Below are 17,129 nucleotides of genomic sequence, written 5' to 3'. Positions count from 1 at the left end.
GCCAGGAAAGTTATAAATATGTTATGAGAAGTCAAAAAAGGACTGACTAAGGTAGGCATGTCATAAAGGAGAGAAGTTTAGAGGGCTTCTGTATAAATATTTCTCTCTTTTCCGCGACCAGCACAGGAGAGTGTACAGGAGTCCTGAGTAGGGGCGAAGGGGGATTGAGAAAATGAAAGAGACAGACACAAAGACAGTAGGGAAAGCTGGGACCAGGTGGGACAGCTGTCCTCTGATAGAGAGACAGTGACACAGAGCCGATACAGTGCATTTATTTTATACAGTAAGATACCAGGAAGTTTTACTAAAGTTTAAGATAAAGAAAATATGTGCATTCTTGTGGCTTCTTTGTAATCATCACTTCTGGGTGGGCCTGGATAATTGTGTTTGTTCCTGGTGCCTGCCAGATTTAGATAATGAAATCCACCCCCTGGCGCCTGAGCTAAAGGTCAGACTGACAACACACCTGCTTCTGGCAAGGTATGTTTCCAGGGCATGGCTCTGCCAGGTGCCACTGGATTCAGACAACAATCAGCTCAGGGGCCTTTCCCAGGCACTCTCTACACTTCTGGTTTATGGTTTGACATGTAGAGCTTAGAAGTTGTCACTCCTGTCCTCATAACAATAAAAAAGTGGAATCAACAACTCTTTTTAAAAAATATATATTTTATTGCCGAAACCGGTTTGGCTCAGTGGTTAGAGCATCGGCCTGCGGACTGAAGGGTCCCAGGTTCGATTCCGGTCAAGGGCATGTACCTGGGTTGCGGGCACATCCCCAGTAGGGGATGTGCAGGGGGCAGCTGATCGATGTTTCTCTCTCATCGATGTTTCTAACTCTATCTCTCTCCCTTCCTCTCTGTAAAAAATCAATAAAATATATTTAAAAAAAGAAAATAAATAAATAATATGTATTTTATTGTTTTTTTTTTACAGAGAGGAAGGGAGAGGGATAGAGAGTTAGAAACATCAATGAGAGAGAAACATCGATCAGCTGCCTCCTGCACACTCCCTACTGGGGATGTGCCCACAACCAAGGTACATGCCCTTGACCAGAATCAAACCTGGGACCCGTCAGTCTGCAGGCCGATGCTCTATTCACTGAGCCAAACTGATAGGGCAGGAATCAACAACTCTTAAATCCATCTCAGGTTGAGTTCCCAGGGCCCAGCTATCCCCAAAATAAGAAATATAGGCAGATTCAGAGAATGATAGCACATAGGGAACAATAGCAACAGCTGGATATGTTAGGAGCATTTAAAGAGTAATTGAGTGATGGAGACTCAATGTGAAAATAGCTTGAAAGGTACTTAGGGAGTCCCTACACTTCCATGATTTATACCTCCAGGAGCCCCATCAGGTTTTCCAAGTGAAGACATGAGAAAATCCCCTTTAGGATCTTATGATTCTGGCAGCAGGGTGGGGGGAGGTGGGGAGAAAAAGTAACCATATCAAAATATTCCCAGTGTGTTATCTTCTTCTTAAGAAAGGCCTTCCCTCAAAGGAAATAATTTTATCCAGACTAATTGGTATTATCAGAGCCTTGCTGATCTAGGGAAATGGATATACTAAACTCCAGAATCCTGTAGCAATTGATGTGAAGGAAGGGAATTACACAACCCCAACACCTCTAGCCTTCTGCATGTGAAAAGAGAATCACACAACTCTAGGTCCCTCTAGCCCTCCTGTGCCACCTAAAAGGGAAAAAAGTTGAGTAGCACTTGTGAAAGTTACAGCGTTAAGGACACAGTCTCTCTAAGAGACTGAGACTAATAATAAAATTATAGAGTGCTTATCCTCCCTACACATTTTACCATCTCCACAATATGACTCTGTATAATAATAGTGAATTAAAATGGAAAACAGGTTCTATTTAATATGGATTCTCTATGGAAAATGAAAAGCAGTGATGAGGGAAGTATATTATAGCTATTAATACAACAGCTACAGCAAACAGGAAACACAGCCTATCTCTCAGCCAGATAAACATAAAACCTTACACTAAAGGCCTATATACCTCAGTTACCTTTCCTCACTACATCATTATTGGCTATAAACAAAAAAATATTAAAATTTATGGGAAAGGCAAAAAAAATCACACAGTCTGAAGAGATAAAGCAATCATTAAAACCAAAATTAGAGTAGATATTTCAAATTCTTAGACCTAGAATTTAAATTAACAATAATTAATATACTAATAGAATGAAAAAAACTAGAAAATATACAAAAACAGATGGGAAATTTAAAGGTGGAAATTCAAAGAATAAAAAGAAACTTTTGGCAATAAAAAATTATCCAAAAGCTTTCTCAAGATAGCAGCATTGGATACTCACTGCCTAACAAAACCACATTAAAATTTATAACCAAAATATAGAATAACAATCATTCAAAACCACCTGAAATCTAGATCTAGCTCAGTGATGGCGAACCTATGACACGTGTGTCAAAGGTGACAGGCGAACTCATTTTTTTGGTTGATTTTTCTTTGTTAAATGGCATTTAAATATATAAAATAAATATCAAAAATATAAATCTTTGTTTTACTATGGTTGCAAATATCAAAAAATTTCTATATGTGACACAGCACCAGAGTTAAGTTAGGGTTTTTCAAAATGCTGACACGCCGAGCTCAAAAGGTTCGCCATCACTGACTAGCTGAACGGAAGTCCTACAACTAGGGAACTAAAGAAGAAGCACGCGGATACTGATAGGAGGAAAGGAGACGTGGGACAGAATTTCGAACTGGCTGGTCCCACACCCACGTGTGGCAGTTTAAAATCAGGAAGGATATCTTAGCTGTGGAGACCTCCTGTGAAGAGCAAGGGGTCCATGCCCCACACCAGCCCCCCCCCCCCCCCGCCTCCAGCCCAGGTTTCCAGTGCCAGGATGTGAACTCCCAACAGCTTTGGTCTCTAAAAAACAGTGAGGATTGTGGCTGAGTGACACAGAGACTGCAGGAGTCCCAGGCAGTTCATCTTACACAAAACCACTCCCTCTGGGTTCTGATTCTTGGGCAGCAGGTTGAAAGAAACCTGGAACATTTGGGGAGGAACTAACTTGCCTGGAATCAAGGCAAGAGCTGGAGGGGCAGCTATCTCCCAGATAGAAGTCCTAGCAAAGGCCAATGTTCCTTTGCTGAGCCCTTCCTCTGACAGAGCCCATAGGCTGCCATATCTAAGTCTTCATCAACCTGGCTCACACTTTTCAACCCACCCTGGTGATGTCCTGAGATCACACTCCTCCCTAATTGTAGGCTCATCCAAGCCATTTCCAATGGCTTTTCCATACAACTGGTCTCTCTTGTCTCATACTTGGGACTTTCCTAAAGTCTCAAAAAAGAAAACACCACAAACAAAAAACAACAACAACAACAAAAAAAAGCAACAGGTGTAGTCAGCATGCTTCTTATATCCCAACAAGTTGCCCCAGGCCCGGCACTGGTGGCAGCACAGCCAGGTTCAGAACTTGGTCTCTCCTGGGTACTTCTAAGATCAATATAAGCAGCAACCAATTGTAGATTGCTTTGTTGTTCATGCTGGGTGGCCTGAGTCAGAGGCTGACTTTGCACCTCCCAGGAGGCCCCAGAGACAGTACACCCAGTGGTCAGCTTCAACATGAGTTCATTTGCCAGATTATAAATGAACCAAGTCCATGAGTGATACACTCAAGGAGCAGACTCAGTGAGCACCAAAGCCCCACTGAAGCAAGTTCTGCACCACAGGATCGGCTCCTGCACAGTAGCTCTTCTGCTGTAGTCATACCCAATCCCTACAACCAATTGGCCTGTGTGTCAACCCCTCCCAGTAATCCAATTCAATCAAGGCTCAACTACAATAAGACAGTACACACACCTCACACTGCGGCACACACTGGAGTGTCCAGCTCAGGTGACTGAGGAGGCTGAGCCACTAGTCCTATAGGACACCTACTACACAAGGTGACTGTACCAAGTCTAGGCGACATAGCAAATCTACATAACACGTAGAAACAAACACAGGGAAGTGGCCAAAATGCTGAGAAAAAGAAATATGTCACAAATGAGAGAAAAGGAGAAATCTCCAGAAAAAAGAACTAAATGGAATGGAAGCAAGAAAACTACCAGATAAAAAGTTCAAAATAATAGTTATAAGAATGCTCAAGGAACCTAACAATAGCTTCAAGGAACTTAGTGAGAATGTCAAGGAACTCAGTGAGAATATCAATAACATAAAAAGGGACCAGTCAGAAATTAAACATACACTAATTGAAAAAATAATAATTTACAGGGACTCAATAGTAGAATAGAGGACATCAAGAATTTGAAATATGAGGAAATAAAAAACACCCAATCAGGAGAGAGAAAAAAATCCCAAAATATAACATACTGTAAGGAGCCTCTGGGAAAACTTCAAGTGTTCCAATATGCGCATCATAGGGGTGCTGGGAGGAGAAGAGAGGGAGCATGAAATTGAAAACCTATTTGAAGAAATAATGACAGCAAACTTCCCTTACTTGGTGACATAAAAGACCTACAAGTCAAGGAAGTGCAGAGAATCCCAAACAAGATGAACCCAAAGAGGCCCACACCAAGACACATCATAATTAAAATGCCAAAGTTTAAAGACAAAGAGAGAATCTTAAAAGTAGCAAGAAAAAAGCAGTTAGTTACCTATAAGAGAGCACCCATACAACTATCAGCTGATTTCTCAACAGAAATTTTGCAGGCCAGAAGGGAATACCAGGAAATATATATTCCAAATGATAGAAGGCATGGACCTACAACCAAGATTACTCTACCCAACAAAGCTATCATTTAGAATTGAAGGACAGATAAAGAATTTCACAGACAAGAAAAAGCTAAAAGAATTCTCATGACCAAACCAGTATTATATGCAATGTTAAAGGGTCTTCAAGAAGAAGATTAAGAAGAAAAAATGATTTAAAATATTAATAATAAAATGATAACATGGCAATAAATACATATCTATCAACAATTGAATCTAAAAATAAAAATAAATGAACAAGGCATCTAATGAACAAAATAAATAAAGTAGAGCCAGAGACAGGGAACAGACTGGTGAATCTCAGAGGGAAGGGGGAGGGGACGAGGACAGATTAACCAAAAACTTACATGCATACATGCATTATCCATGCACACACACAATTAATAGAATGGTGAAGGCCTATGGCAGGGTGAGATCTGGGTGGAAGGAGGCAATGGAGGAGGAAAGGAAGGCCATCTATAATACTCTCACAATAAATAGTTAAAAATAAATATAATATTTCTGAAAAAAATTGTCCAAAAAAATGAACAATGCCTTTTCTGTGCCCATCAGTACACTGGACATGATTTAGGAAATAATTTTTAACTTTATAGATATGTCAATCAAAAGTCCTAATTGAAAAACCAAGCAAAAAAAAAAAAGATGGAAACAAACAAACAAAAAGAACAGAATATTCAAGTACTATGTGGCAATTACAAAAGGTGTAGTATACAACATGTAATGGGGATACCAGAAGAACAAGAATGAGGATATGTAACAGAAAAACTATTTAAAGTAACAATGACTCACCCTGGCTGGTGTGGCTCCATTCAATGGGCATCGTCCCATGCACAGAATGGCCCTTGGCCTCCTCAGTAACAGGGACCCTGCTCACCTGGATGTCCAGCTACAAACCCTGGGGTCCCCCTAGGCCCCCGTCGTCTGCCCGCCTGGCACTCCGCTCCTGAGGTCCGCTGGAAGGTTTCAACAGTGGACTAGAAGAAACAGAGGACCAAATCAGTGAGTTAGAAGACAAGGTAGAAAAAATACCCAAGCAAAGCAGCAACTGGAAAAGAAACACACAAAAAAAAATAAAAAAAAGGAGGAGGAGAGTCTAAAGGAACTTTTCCCTAACTTTGCGAAGAAAAGTCACACAAGTCCAAGAAGCACACAGAGTCCCAAACAAGATGAACCCAAAAGACCAACAGCAAGACACATGATAATTAAATTGGTAGACGTTAATGACAAAGTAAGAATCTTAAAGGTTGCCAGAAAGAGACAGAAAGTTAACAACAAGGGTCTCCCATTAGACTATCAGCTGATTTCTCAAAAGAAACACATCAGGCCAGACGAGAACGGAATGAAGTATACAAAGTGATGCAAAGCAAGGGACTGAATACAAGAATATTCTATCCAGCAAGGCTATTATTCAAAGTTGGAGGTGAACTCAGGAGCTTTGCAGACCAAAAAAAAAAAAAAAAGCCTAAGGTAGTTTATTACCACCAAGCCAGCAATGTAAGGACTAAAGGGATTGCTGTAAAAAGAAGAAATAGGAAGGGAAGAAGGAACATAGGCATAATGAATAAAAATGGACACAAACAAGTATCAATCCATAATAACCTTAAACATAAATGGATTAAATGCTTCAATCAGAAGGCATAGAGTAGCTGAATGGAGTAGAAATCAAGACCCATATATATGCTGTCTCCAAGAGATCTACCACAGAACAAAGGACTTACACAGACTGAAAGTGAAGGGATGGAAAAAATGTTTTCAGGCAAATGGAAATGGAAAAAAAAAAAAGTTGGGGTAGCAATACTTATATCTGACAAAATTGACCTTAAAGTGAAGGTCATAACAAGAGATAAAGACCACTTCATCATACTAAAGGGATTGATTCAACAAGAGGATATAACTCTGGTAAACATATATGCCTCCTATACAGGAGCACACAAATACATAAAAAAACCCCACAAACTTCTGGAACATATCAAGGGAGAGATTGACAGCAATACAATCATAGTAGGGGACTTTAATACCCCATTGACATCACTAGATAAATCTTCTAGACCAAAAATCAGCAAAGAAACATCAATCCTAAGTAATTCACTAGATCAGATAGAATTAACTGACATCTTCAGAATATTTCACCCCAAAGCTACAGAATATACATTCTTCTCAAGTGCACATGGGACTTTTTCAAAAATAAGCCACATATTTGGTCAAAGGCAAAGTCTCTCCAAATTCAAGACGATTGAAATCATACCAAGCATCTTCTCAGATCACAATAGTATTAAAAAACAAAACAAAACAATCAAACACATAGAGGTTAAATAGCATGCTAGTAAACAATGAATGGGTTACCAAAGAGATCAAAGAAGAAATTAAAAAAAACATTCTGGAAAAAAATGAAAACACAATACAAAATCTATGGGACACTATGAAAGCAGTCTTGAGAGGTAAGTTCATATCACTACATGCCTATGTAAAAAACAAACAAACAAACAAGAAGAGCTGGTAAAAAGTTATTTAACCCTACAACTTAAAGAACTAGAAAGAGAGCAAGGAAATCTCAAGTTAAGTAGAAGGAAGGAAATAATAAATATCAGATCAGAAATAAATGACATAGAGACAAAAAATTACAAAATATCAATAGAATAAAGAGGTGGTTCTTTGAAAGGATAAACCAGATTGATCAACCTCTAGCCAGGCTCACCAAGAAACAAATGAAGAGGACCCAAATAAGCAAAATCAGGAATGAAGGAAATGAAGAAACAACTGAACCCACAGAAATACAAAGGATTGTAAAAAAAAAAATACTACTAACAAATCTATTGCAACACACTGGACAACATAGAAAAAAATTCCTAGGAAAATACAATCTTCCAAAACTCAATCAGGAATAATCAGAACACTTGAATAGGCCAATAACTATTAATGAAATTGAAGCGGTAATAATAATAAAAAAAACTTCCAGCAAGCAAAAGCCCTCATCTGGACAGCTTCACAGGGGAGTTTTACCAAACATTCAAAGAACTAACACCGATCCTCCTCCAACTATTCAAAAAATTCAAGAGGAAGGAACACTTCCAAGCACATAAAGACACTACAAAGAAAGAGAATTACAAGCAAAGATCCTTGATGAACATAGATGCTAAAATCCTCCACAGAATATTAGCAAATAGCATCCAGCAATACATTAAAGAGATCATACACCATGACCAAGTGGGACTTATTTGGGGATGCAAGGCTGGTACAATATCCACAAATCAATAAATGTGATACATCACATAAACAAATTGAAAGACAAAAAAACATATAATATCAAATGCTGCAAAAAAAGCATTTGACAAAATCCAAAACCCCTTTTTTCATAAAAACTCACAACAAAGTGGGAATAGAGGGATCACACTCAACATAATAAATGCCTTATATGACAAACATATAGCCAACATCATATTCAATGGTAAAATAGTAAAACCACTTTCACCACTCATAGTATTGGAACATAGTATTCAAGAATATTGGAAGTGCTAGCTATAGTGATCAGACAAGAAGAAATAAAAGTTATCCAAATTGGAAAAGAAGTAAAAGTGTCATTATTTGCATGTGACATGATATTACACATAGAAAACCCTACATACTCCATCAAAAAACTACTAGATTTAATAAATAAATTTGGCATCTTAGCAGGATACAAAATTAACATCCAGAAATCTATGGCAATTTTATACACATATAATGTACTCACAGAAAGAGAAACAAAACAAAACAAACAAACAAACAAAAAACAATCCCACTTACCAGTGCAACAAAAAAATTAAGATACCCAGGAATAAACCTAACTAAGGAGGTAGAAGACCTGTACTTGGAAAACTACAGGACATTGAAGAAAAAGAGAGAGGAAGGTATAAACAAATGGAAGAATATACCTTGTTCATGGATTGGTAGAATCAACATCATTGAAATGTCCATACTCCTCAAAGCAATCTATAGATTCAATGCAATCCCCATTAAGATACCAATGCCATATTTCACAGACCTAGAACAAAGTCTCCAAAAATTCATCTGGAAAAAAAAGACCCTGAATAGCTGCAGCAATCCTGAGAAAGAAGAACAAAGTTGGAGGTATCACAATACCAGATATCAAGCTATATTACCAAGCCACGATTCTGAAAACTGCCTGGTATTAGTACAAGAAAAGACTTATAGACCAATGGAACATAACAAAGAACCCAGAAACCAACCCAAGATATTATGTTCAATTAATATTTGGCAAAGGAAACAAGAGCATACAATGTAGTCAAGACAGTATCTTCAATAAATGGTGTTGGGAAAATTGGACAGGTACATGCAAAATAAATGAAACTAGACCACCAACTTACACCAAACACAAGAATAAGCTCAAAATGGATAAATAACTCAAATGTAAGATGGGAAATCATAAAAATCTTAGAAGAATTCATAGGCAGCAAAATAGCAGACATATGTTGTTGCAATATCTTTACCTATACTTCTACTATAATGTAAACTAAGGAGAAAAAACAAATGGGAGTACATCAAAATAAAAAGCTTCTGCACAGCAAAAGAAACTGTCAACAAAACAACAAGAGAGCCTACTGAATGGGAGCACATTATTGCCAATTTTACATCTGATTAGAGTTTAATCTCCAAAATTTATAGGGAACTCATACAACTTAAAAAAAGAAGATAAACAATCCAATCAAAAAATGGGCAAAGGACCTAAATAGATATTTCTTGGACGTGGTCATATAGAAGGCCAAGAGACACATGAAAAAATACTCAAGGTCACTAATCATCAGAGAGATGCAATTCAAAACCACAATGAGGTACCCTCTCACACCTGTCAGAATGGCTATCATAAACAAATAAAAAAATGACAAGTGCTGGCGAAGATGTGGAGAAAAAGGAACCCTCGTTCACTGCTGGTGGGAATGCAGACTGGTGCAGCCACTGTGGAAAACAGTATGGCGTTTCCTCAAAAAATTAAAAATGGAACTCCCCTTGACCCAGTAATCCCACTTTTAGGAATATATCCCAAGAAATCAGAAACACCAATCACAAAGAATATATGCTTCCCTATGTTCATAGCAGCACAATTTTCAATAGCTAAGATTTAGAAACAGCCTAAATGCCCATCAGCAGATGAGTTGATTAAAAAACTGTGGTACCTCTATACAGTGGAATACTGCACTGCTGAAAAAAAGAAGGAACTCTTACCATTTTCAACAGCATGTATGGTTCTGGAGAGCATTATGCTAAGTGAAATAAACCAGTTGTAGAAAGATAAATATCACATGATCTCACTCATTTGTAGAATATAATGAACAACATAAACTGATGAACAAAAATAGATACAGTGACATAGAAGCAACAAACTGACCATCAAACCTCAGAGGGAAGGCAGGGGAAGTTGGGGGTGGAGTAAGAGATGTACAAAAGGATTTGTATGCATGCATATAAGCATAACCAATGGACACATACAGTAAGCAGGTGATGGCTTGTGCCTGGGGGAAGGAGCAGGCAGAGAGGTCAATGGGGGAAAAAGGAGACCTATGTAATACTTTCAACAATAAAGAATTTAAATAAATAAAAAAGAAATAAAATGAAAAAGACAAGCAACAAAGTGGGAGAAAATTTTTGTGAAACATATACTTGATAAAGGACTGATAGTAAATTTAAAAAAAAAACTCTTAAAATTCAACACTAAGAAATAATAAAATTAACCAAAATTATAAATAGATACCTCTTCAAATAAGATACACAGATGGCAAATAATCATATGAAAATATGCTCAACATCATATGTCATTAATTAATTGAAAATAAAAACAACTTACCCCTACACATCTATTGGAGTAACTAATATTCAAAACTTCAAAATCAATTGCTGGTAAAGATTAGGAGCAATAGGACTCTCACTTATTGCTGGTGGGAATGCAAAAATGGTACAGCTACATTGTAAACTTCTTGGCCATTTCTCACAAAGCAAAATATAGTCTTCCCTATTTATTCAAATGAGTTGAAAATGTATGTCCACACAACAAGTTTACAGCAACTTTATTCACAATTGCTAAAAGTTAAAAGCAACAAAAATGTTTTTCAGCAGGCAAACAAGTTAATAAATTGTGGTACATTCATACTATGGAACAGTAGTTAGTAAAAAAACAAACAAAAACAAATTAGTTATGAAGACTTAGATTAATCTTTACTGCATTTTGTTAAGTGAAACAAAGCTAGACTGAAAATACTAAATAGTGTATGATTCCACCGCTATGACATTCAAGAAAAGGCAAATGCACATTAAGAGTAAAAGCCAAGGGTAAGAAAGGAGGGATGAATAAATAGGTGGAGCACCTAGGATTTTAGAGCATCGGAATTATTTTATGTGATACTGTAATGGTAGGTACACGATATTATGCATTTGTAAAAAGCTGTAGAATGTGCACTGCAAAGTATAACCATAATGCAAAGTATGAACTGTATTTAATAATCTATCAACATTCAGACCTCAATTGTAGCAAATGTAGCACACTGTTACAGATATTAATAAGAGGAGAAACTGCTGGTGGAGAGGAAGTATATAGATAGTTTCTGTAATTTCTGCTTTTTTGGGGTAAATCTAAAACTGCTCTAAAAATAAAGTCTATTTATTTTTTTAAGGTGGCAAACATTTACCATATTCCCCAAAATAGGGTTAGAGACGTAGATTCCAGAGAGAGACATGGCAGACAAGAATGAATATTAAGGCAAATTAAAACTGTAGAGAGCTGCAGATAGCCCAATGGGGCCAGAGTGCAGTATACATAGAGAAATAAATTGAGATATTAAAGCTAGAAAAGTAATTTAACATGAAACTAAAGAACTTATATTTTATTCTGGAGACAGCAAGTAGCCACTGAAAGTATAAAAATTGACTTGGAAAGGCAAATGAAACAGCATAGGAAAACCAACCAGGAAGACAGAGTACCAACCAGGTATGATGGAATTGGTGCCTGACTGTAGGAATGGCAAGATATTACAGAGGTCGACATGACTGGGAAATTGAATGAATGTGGTATGTTAGAGGAAGGATTAGAGCATTACTGAAGTTTTTAGTCTTCATGGTTAGGAGGAAGTGATGTGATGAACTTACATAAAAGTTATAGGAGTTGTTGACAGGAAAAAGATGAGATATTTTGGTAATTTTTAAAAAGAATTTGTTTTCATTACCATATTTAAAAAAGTATATATATTTCTGCCATTTGATTGAATGAGCCAGATTTCTGGAATGTTGTATACTATTGATGGCTCTCAATTTAATGTTTTCATCTTTGGGAAAAAGGTTGACTTATGCAACTCAATATTTGCATATGTTTTGCATGTGCAACTCAAGTGGGGTGACTGCTCAAGTGTACCATAATGTAAATATTAGCTTAGAGTATAGGGTAGTAAAGTCAAATGATGGCTAGTTATTGCAGGTCATGATCTGAAAGTGTGACCTTTAAGTCTTTCATTATCATTTGAATTGTTGGATGAATTAGATTTTAAAACTGTCAATGGGCTGTTATATTCTGCTTGTTCTTTGCATTTAATTTGCCTGTCAATTGGACTTTAAGTATACTTATGCTTTAATACAGACAGATGGTGTCTGGATGATGCTGAACATCTTTAGAGAATAAGGAAAAATTATTACACTGTTAAGGAAAGTGTAAATTGAACAAAGGTTTATTTAAACGCTAGAGGCCTGGTGCATGAAATTCATGCACTGGAGGGGGGTCCCTCAGCCCGGCCTGCACCCTCTAACAGTCTGGGACCCCTTGGGGGATGTTCACCTGCTGGCTTGTGGCTGGATGGCCTTCTGCTGCTGCACAGCCTGCTGCTTGAGATTCAGCAGCTGTTACACGTGCACAGGCTGGGCCACCACAGTCTGTCTTGGGAAAACCATTGAGTGGGAGAGTCAAGCAAGCAGGCAGGCTCACCCTGAGTTCCCTGCCCTTCCCTGAGTCACTGAGTTGTTCAGACTGACTGCCTTCTACAGAGAATGGCACTGGGATCGGGCCTAAGCCAGCAGTCGGACATCCCTCTTGCTGTCCAGGACCCCTCGGGGGATGTAGCAGTGTGCCAAGCAGAAGGCAGCCAGGGAGGAACCCGAATAGGGGCCAGGCACCCCACTGCTTGCACTCATCCCGTCCATTGCACCTGTTGCCATGCCTCGGTAGTGCTGCCACAGAGTCAGGAGAGGCTCCCGCTGTGGCAGCTGCACTCGCCAGCCGTGGGCCCAGCTTCTGGCTGAGTGGCGCTCCCCCTGTAGGTGCGCACTGACCACCAGGGGGCAGCTCCTGTGTTGAGTGTCTGCCCTCTGTTGGTCAGTGCGCATCACAGTGACCGGTCGTTCTGGTTGTTCTACCATAAAGGTTGCTTAGGCTTTGATAGATAGATGATAGATAGATAGATGATAGATAGATAGATAGATAGATAGATAGATAGATAGATAGATAGATAGATAGATAGATTTGACTGGTAAAAGGAGGCACAGTTGGCTACTTATCTAGAGTTTGATCAATTTGCTACTAAAACACTGAGTACATGAAGAATTTAAGACTATACTTATCTTAGGTTTGTGGTGAATGGGAGCTTTATATAGAAACCTATTTAGGTCATTGATGGTTGCTAATGTTGAACATGGAGTAAAGGTTTTAAGGGAAACATAAGCAGTGATTAATTTATTGTATGTTATGGGATATGCAATTATTATAGCAAAGCTGTATGATGGGTAAGGTAAAAAATGCATACACATCTAAGTAATTTTGGAAGACTAACTTAAAATAAACTTCTACTTTAAAAGGGGGTGCAGAAGGACATTTTGAATTCAGGGTTTACACAGTTTTGAAGCTTCTCTAATAAATTAATAATCACAGGAGAAATATTTCATAATTGAAAAGTTTGGTTTGGTAGATTGCCTCTGAAAAAAAGATTTATAGTTTTATAGATAGTTAGTCATAAGTTAAGTGATAAGGTAAACATTTAAAATACTTTTCTTAATATTCTTTGGGAACTTGGACCCATAGGGAGTACAGAGTATGCCCCCCTCTTATACTCCATGCAGAAATTAAGTTTCTAGCTATTTTTTAATCTTTGTGTAATTCTGATAACAGTGCATTTTGTGGCTATCTCTAGCAGAAATATTGATGGCTGTTCTTATTTATTGAGATGCTCACATTAGTGTTGTATGAAACCTGTCATATCTGAAAGTGTCCTTTTTTTTCATTGTGCTGCCCTTGAATTATTTTTGTTAGTTCAGCCATGATTTAATTCAGCCATGATTGCTTAACCTAGGAGATGTATCTCAAATCAATTAACATTATTTCTCCCTTCTAGCCTCCTTTTTGTCCCAAATATATGAGTTTTGAATGTTTGTCTGTATTAATGTTATTCTTGATTGAGGTATCAAATTTAGGGGGCCTCTGAATATACTTCCTATGGATTCATTGTTGTTCACTTGCTGTTGTGATATGGGAGGCAAAAAATTAAGGGATAGCAAAGAGGAAAAAGGGATGTTATTAATAGTTGATTATTGTGTGTAAAACCAACATAAATATCGCCTATAATAGAATTTATATAATCTGTAATAGTTTAGAAAAATTATAGGCAAGGATGTTTTAGAACATCTGTTAAAGATTACTGGTTTCTGGGCTTCTGTCCAAAAGAATGCAAGATTACTGTCAAGGCAATAGTTTAAAATACATTGTAAAGTCCTATGGTTTCCTTACTGTAGTCATGTTAACATGCATTATGTTAAGCTAACTTTCCCTAGCCTCTGGTCAAAGGTGTTTCCTCACAAATCTCAAAGACATAAGTTGTAACTAGACAACTCTTTTAATGTGTTACGTTTTTCATTATGACACATCTGTGGCTACCACTAGTGTAAATATGACTCCTACTTGAGAAATATTCTTTTAAAAATTTAAAATGTATGAAATTATTTCACTTTGCATAAGGAAAAAACAGAATTCTAGACGCTGCTCAAAATATTTGAAATTTATATTAAACTGGAAAACAAGTTGACATTTGATAGGCAAGTTACTTCTTATTGACAAAGGCTTCAAATCTGAGCTATAAGCATTCATGTTAATGATTTATAACTACAGGGTAGAACGTATTCCAAGTCTTAATTTCTTCAATAATTCTGAGTCTAGAGAATCTACATCCTGTCTTACCAGTACCACTATTATGTTTTGTGATGAAAGTATTAAGCTAGAAACTATGAACACATCAATATATTATAATGATTTAAAAGGTAGTTGTTTCTTTTAGCTAGATAAGGAATGAGGCTTGGCTTAAAGATTTTTGTTTGTGTCTATGGGTAAACAGATTGCATCTTATAAATACTTTGGGAGTGAGAGTAAGAACAAGAAATGTATAGCCCTAGCCTGCTTGGCTCAGTAGATAGAACTTTGGCCTGCAGACTGAAGGGTCCCAGGTTCGATTCCAGTCAAGGGCACATGCCCAGGTTGTGGGCTCAATTCCCAGTAGGGAGCTGCAGGTGGCAGCCAATCAATTATTCTCTTTTCATTATTGATGTTTCTATCTCTCTCTCACTTTGCCTTCCTCTCTGAAATCAATAAAAATATATTTTAAAAAATAAATAGTAGTATGTGAAATAGGTCGATTTTAAAATTATAAACAATATTAAAGTTCATAAGTAATATTAATTACTTAAATAGATACTAGAATACAATAAAAGTTGATTTTTTAAGAAATCCAATGAGATAAATTTATTTTTTTCTTTGCATCAATTTTGCATGTGATTTTGATGTGATTTCCCTTTGTCGAAATAATTTTACAAATGTAATAATTTAGCATGCACTGTCTCTTTTAGGGCTAGATCTGCCATTTATGATGATGCCTCATCCTCTACTTCCAGTCAGCTTACCTCCTGCATCAGTTGCCATGGCAATGAATCAGATGAACCATCTAAATACTATTGCCAACATGGCTGCTGCAGCTCAGATTCACAGCCCACTCTCTAGAGCTGGGGCCTCTGTTATTAAGGTAAGAATCATGATTTAGAAGAGGACAAAGGCATTAATTACATATACATTTTGATAAAATACTAGCAATACTACTGAATCTTCAGTAAAAACATAAAACTCATTGACTCAGTTGCTTAGCATACAGTATTGATGGGTTTGATTTATGATTAGGATTGCTGAGGTGTTTGGTTTTTTGTTTGTTTGTTGTTTTATTGTTGCTGTTTGTTTTCATTCCATGATCACAAATCTCACCTTTAATTCAGGATTCATTTCTTTCAATAATGAGCACAGTGTTTAGGAGGCCTGGCCAGACTAATACCAGAGGGAAAAGTATACAAAAACAATTCACATTGATGGGGTGAAATAAAGTACACACTATATATATTTTTTGGTATTTTAAAGGCAGTTGTGTGGTAGTACATACCATACAGGCCTTATAGTCAGACAAACTGGAGTTTCAATTCTGATTCTGTCACTTAAGAGCTGAATGACCTTGTATAGATATTTAATCTGCCTGAAAATTTTCCTCAACTGCAAAAAAAAAAAGGTCATAGTACTAATTTATTCTTTTTATGTGATTGGCTGTTTGGAGATAATATGAGTAAAATATAAGCTAAAGCCCAGCCAGCCTGGCTCAGTGGTTGTGGGGAGACCTATGAACCAGGAGGTCACGGTTCAGTTCCCAGTTAGGGCACATGCCTGGGTTGTGGGCTCAATCCCCAGTGTGGGGCATGAAAGATGTGCCAATCAATGTTTCTCTCTCATCATTGATGTTTCTGTCTCTCTCCCTAATCTCTGAAATCAATAAAAATATTTAAAAATATATACACATATGTTAAAAACTGTGAAACATTAAGCAAATATTTGTGATAATTTAGAGCACATCATCATAACGATAATACTGTTTTTCAAAATTTCATAACCACCAGGTAATGAAACAAATCACATCTCATAATCCCTCTTTCTGTCTCCTATTAATTTGACACATGCCCTCTCTCCAAGTATCATGTAAACTAGCTTTTTTAATACATTTTTTCTTTATGTGAGGAGATAATATAAGGATATATAAGAGCAAAGTTATAGTTAATCAGAGAAACCCATTGATTCTTTATTACAATATGTATTCAACTTGTAAATGTCATATTGGGCAATATGGGAAATAGATAAATAAGACATAGTACCCGACTTCCAGGAATCACAAACTAAATGTGAGACAAACAACAAATACTCATGTAAATTGCACTAAAAAGACAAGTATATAGGAATTTGGAGGAGGGAAAGAGCATACCTAGTATGGAGAAGAGAAGGGGCAGGGAGTCACAAAAGGCATTACAGTTTATGGATTTGCACTGGGC

The 17,129-nt window shown here is 37.2% G+C and overlaps 1 protein-coding gene across 3 annotated transcripts in view; it reads left to right on the top strand.

Moving 5' to 3' along the window:
* DACH2 (dachshund family transcription factor 2) overlaps positions 1-17,129 on the top strand; it is a 664,401-nt gene that overhangs the window by 508,134 nt on the left and 139,138 nt on the right. For all 3 annotated transcript variants that reach the window (XM_006082802.3, XM_006082800.3, XM_006082801.3), the window contains one exon: positions 15,621-15,793. In XM_006082802.3, the coding sequence (XP_006082864.1) occupies positions 15,621-15,793 (173 nt within the window). The remainder of the gene's footprint in view (positions 1-15,620; positions 15,794-17,129) is intronic.

Source organism: Myotis lucifugus, unplaced genomic scaffold (assembly GCF_000147115.1).
Source record: "Myotis lucifugus unplaced genomic scaffold, Myoluc2.0 scaffold_4, whole genome shotgun sequence".
Lineage (NCBI taxonomy): Eukaryota > Metazoa > Chordata > Mammalia > Chiroptera > Vespertilionidae > Myotis > Myotis lucifugus.
This window is presented reverse-complemented; position numbering and strand designations above follow the sequence as displayed.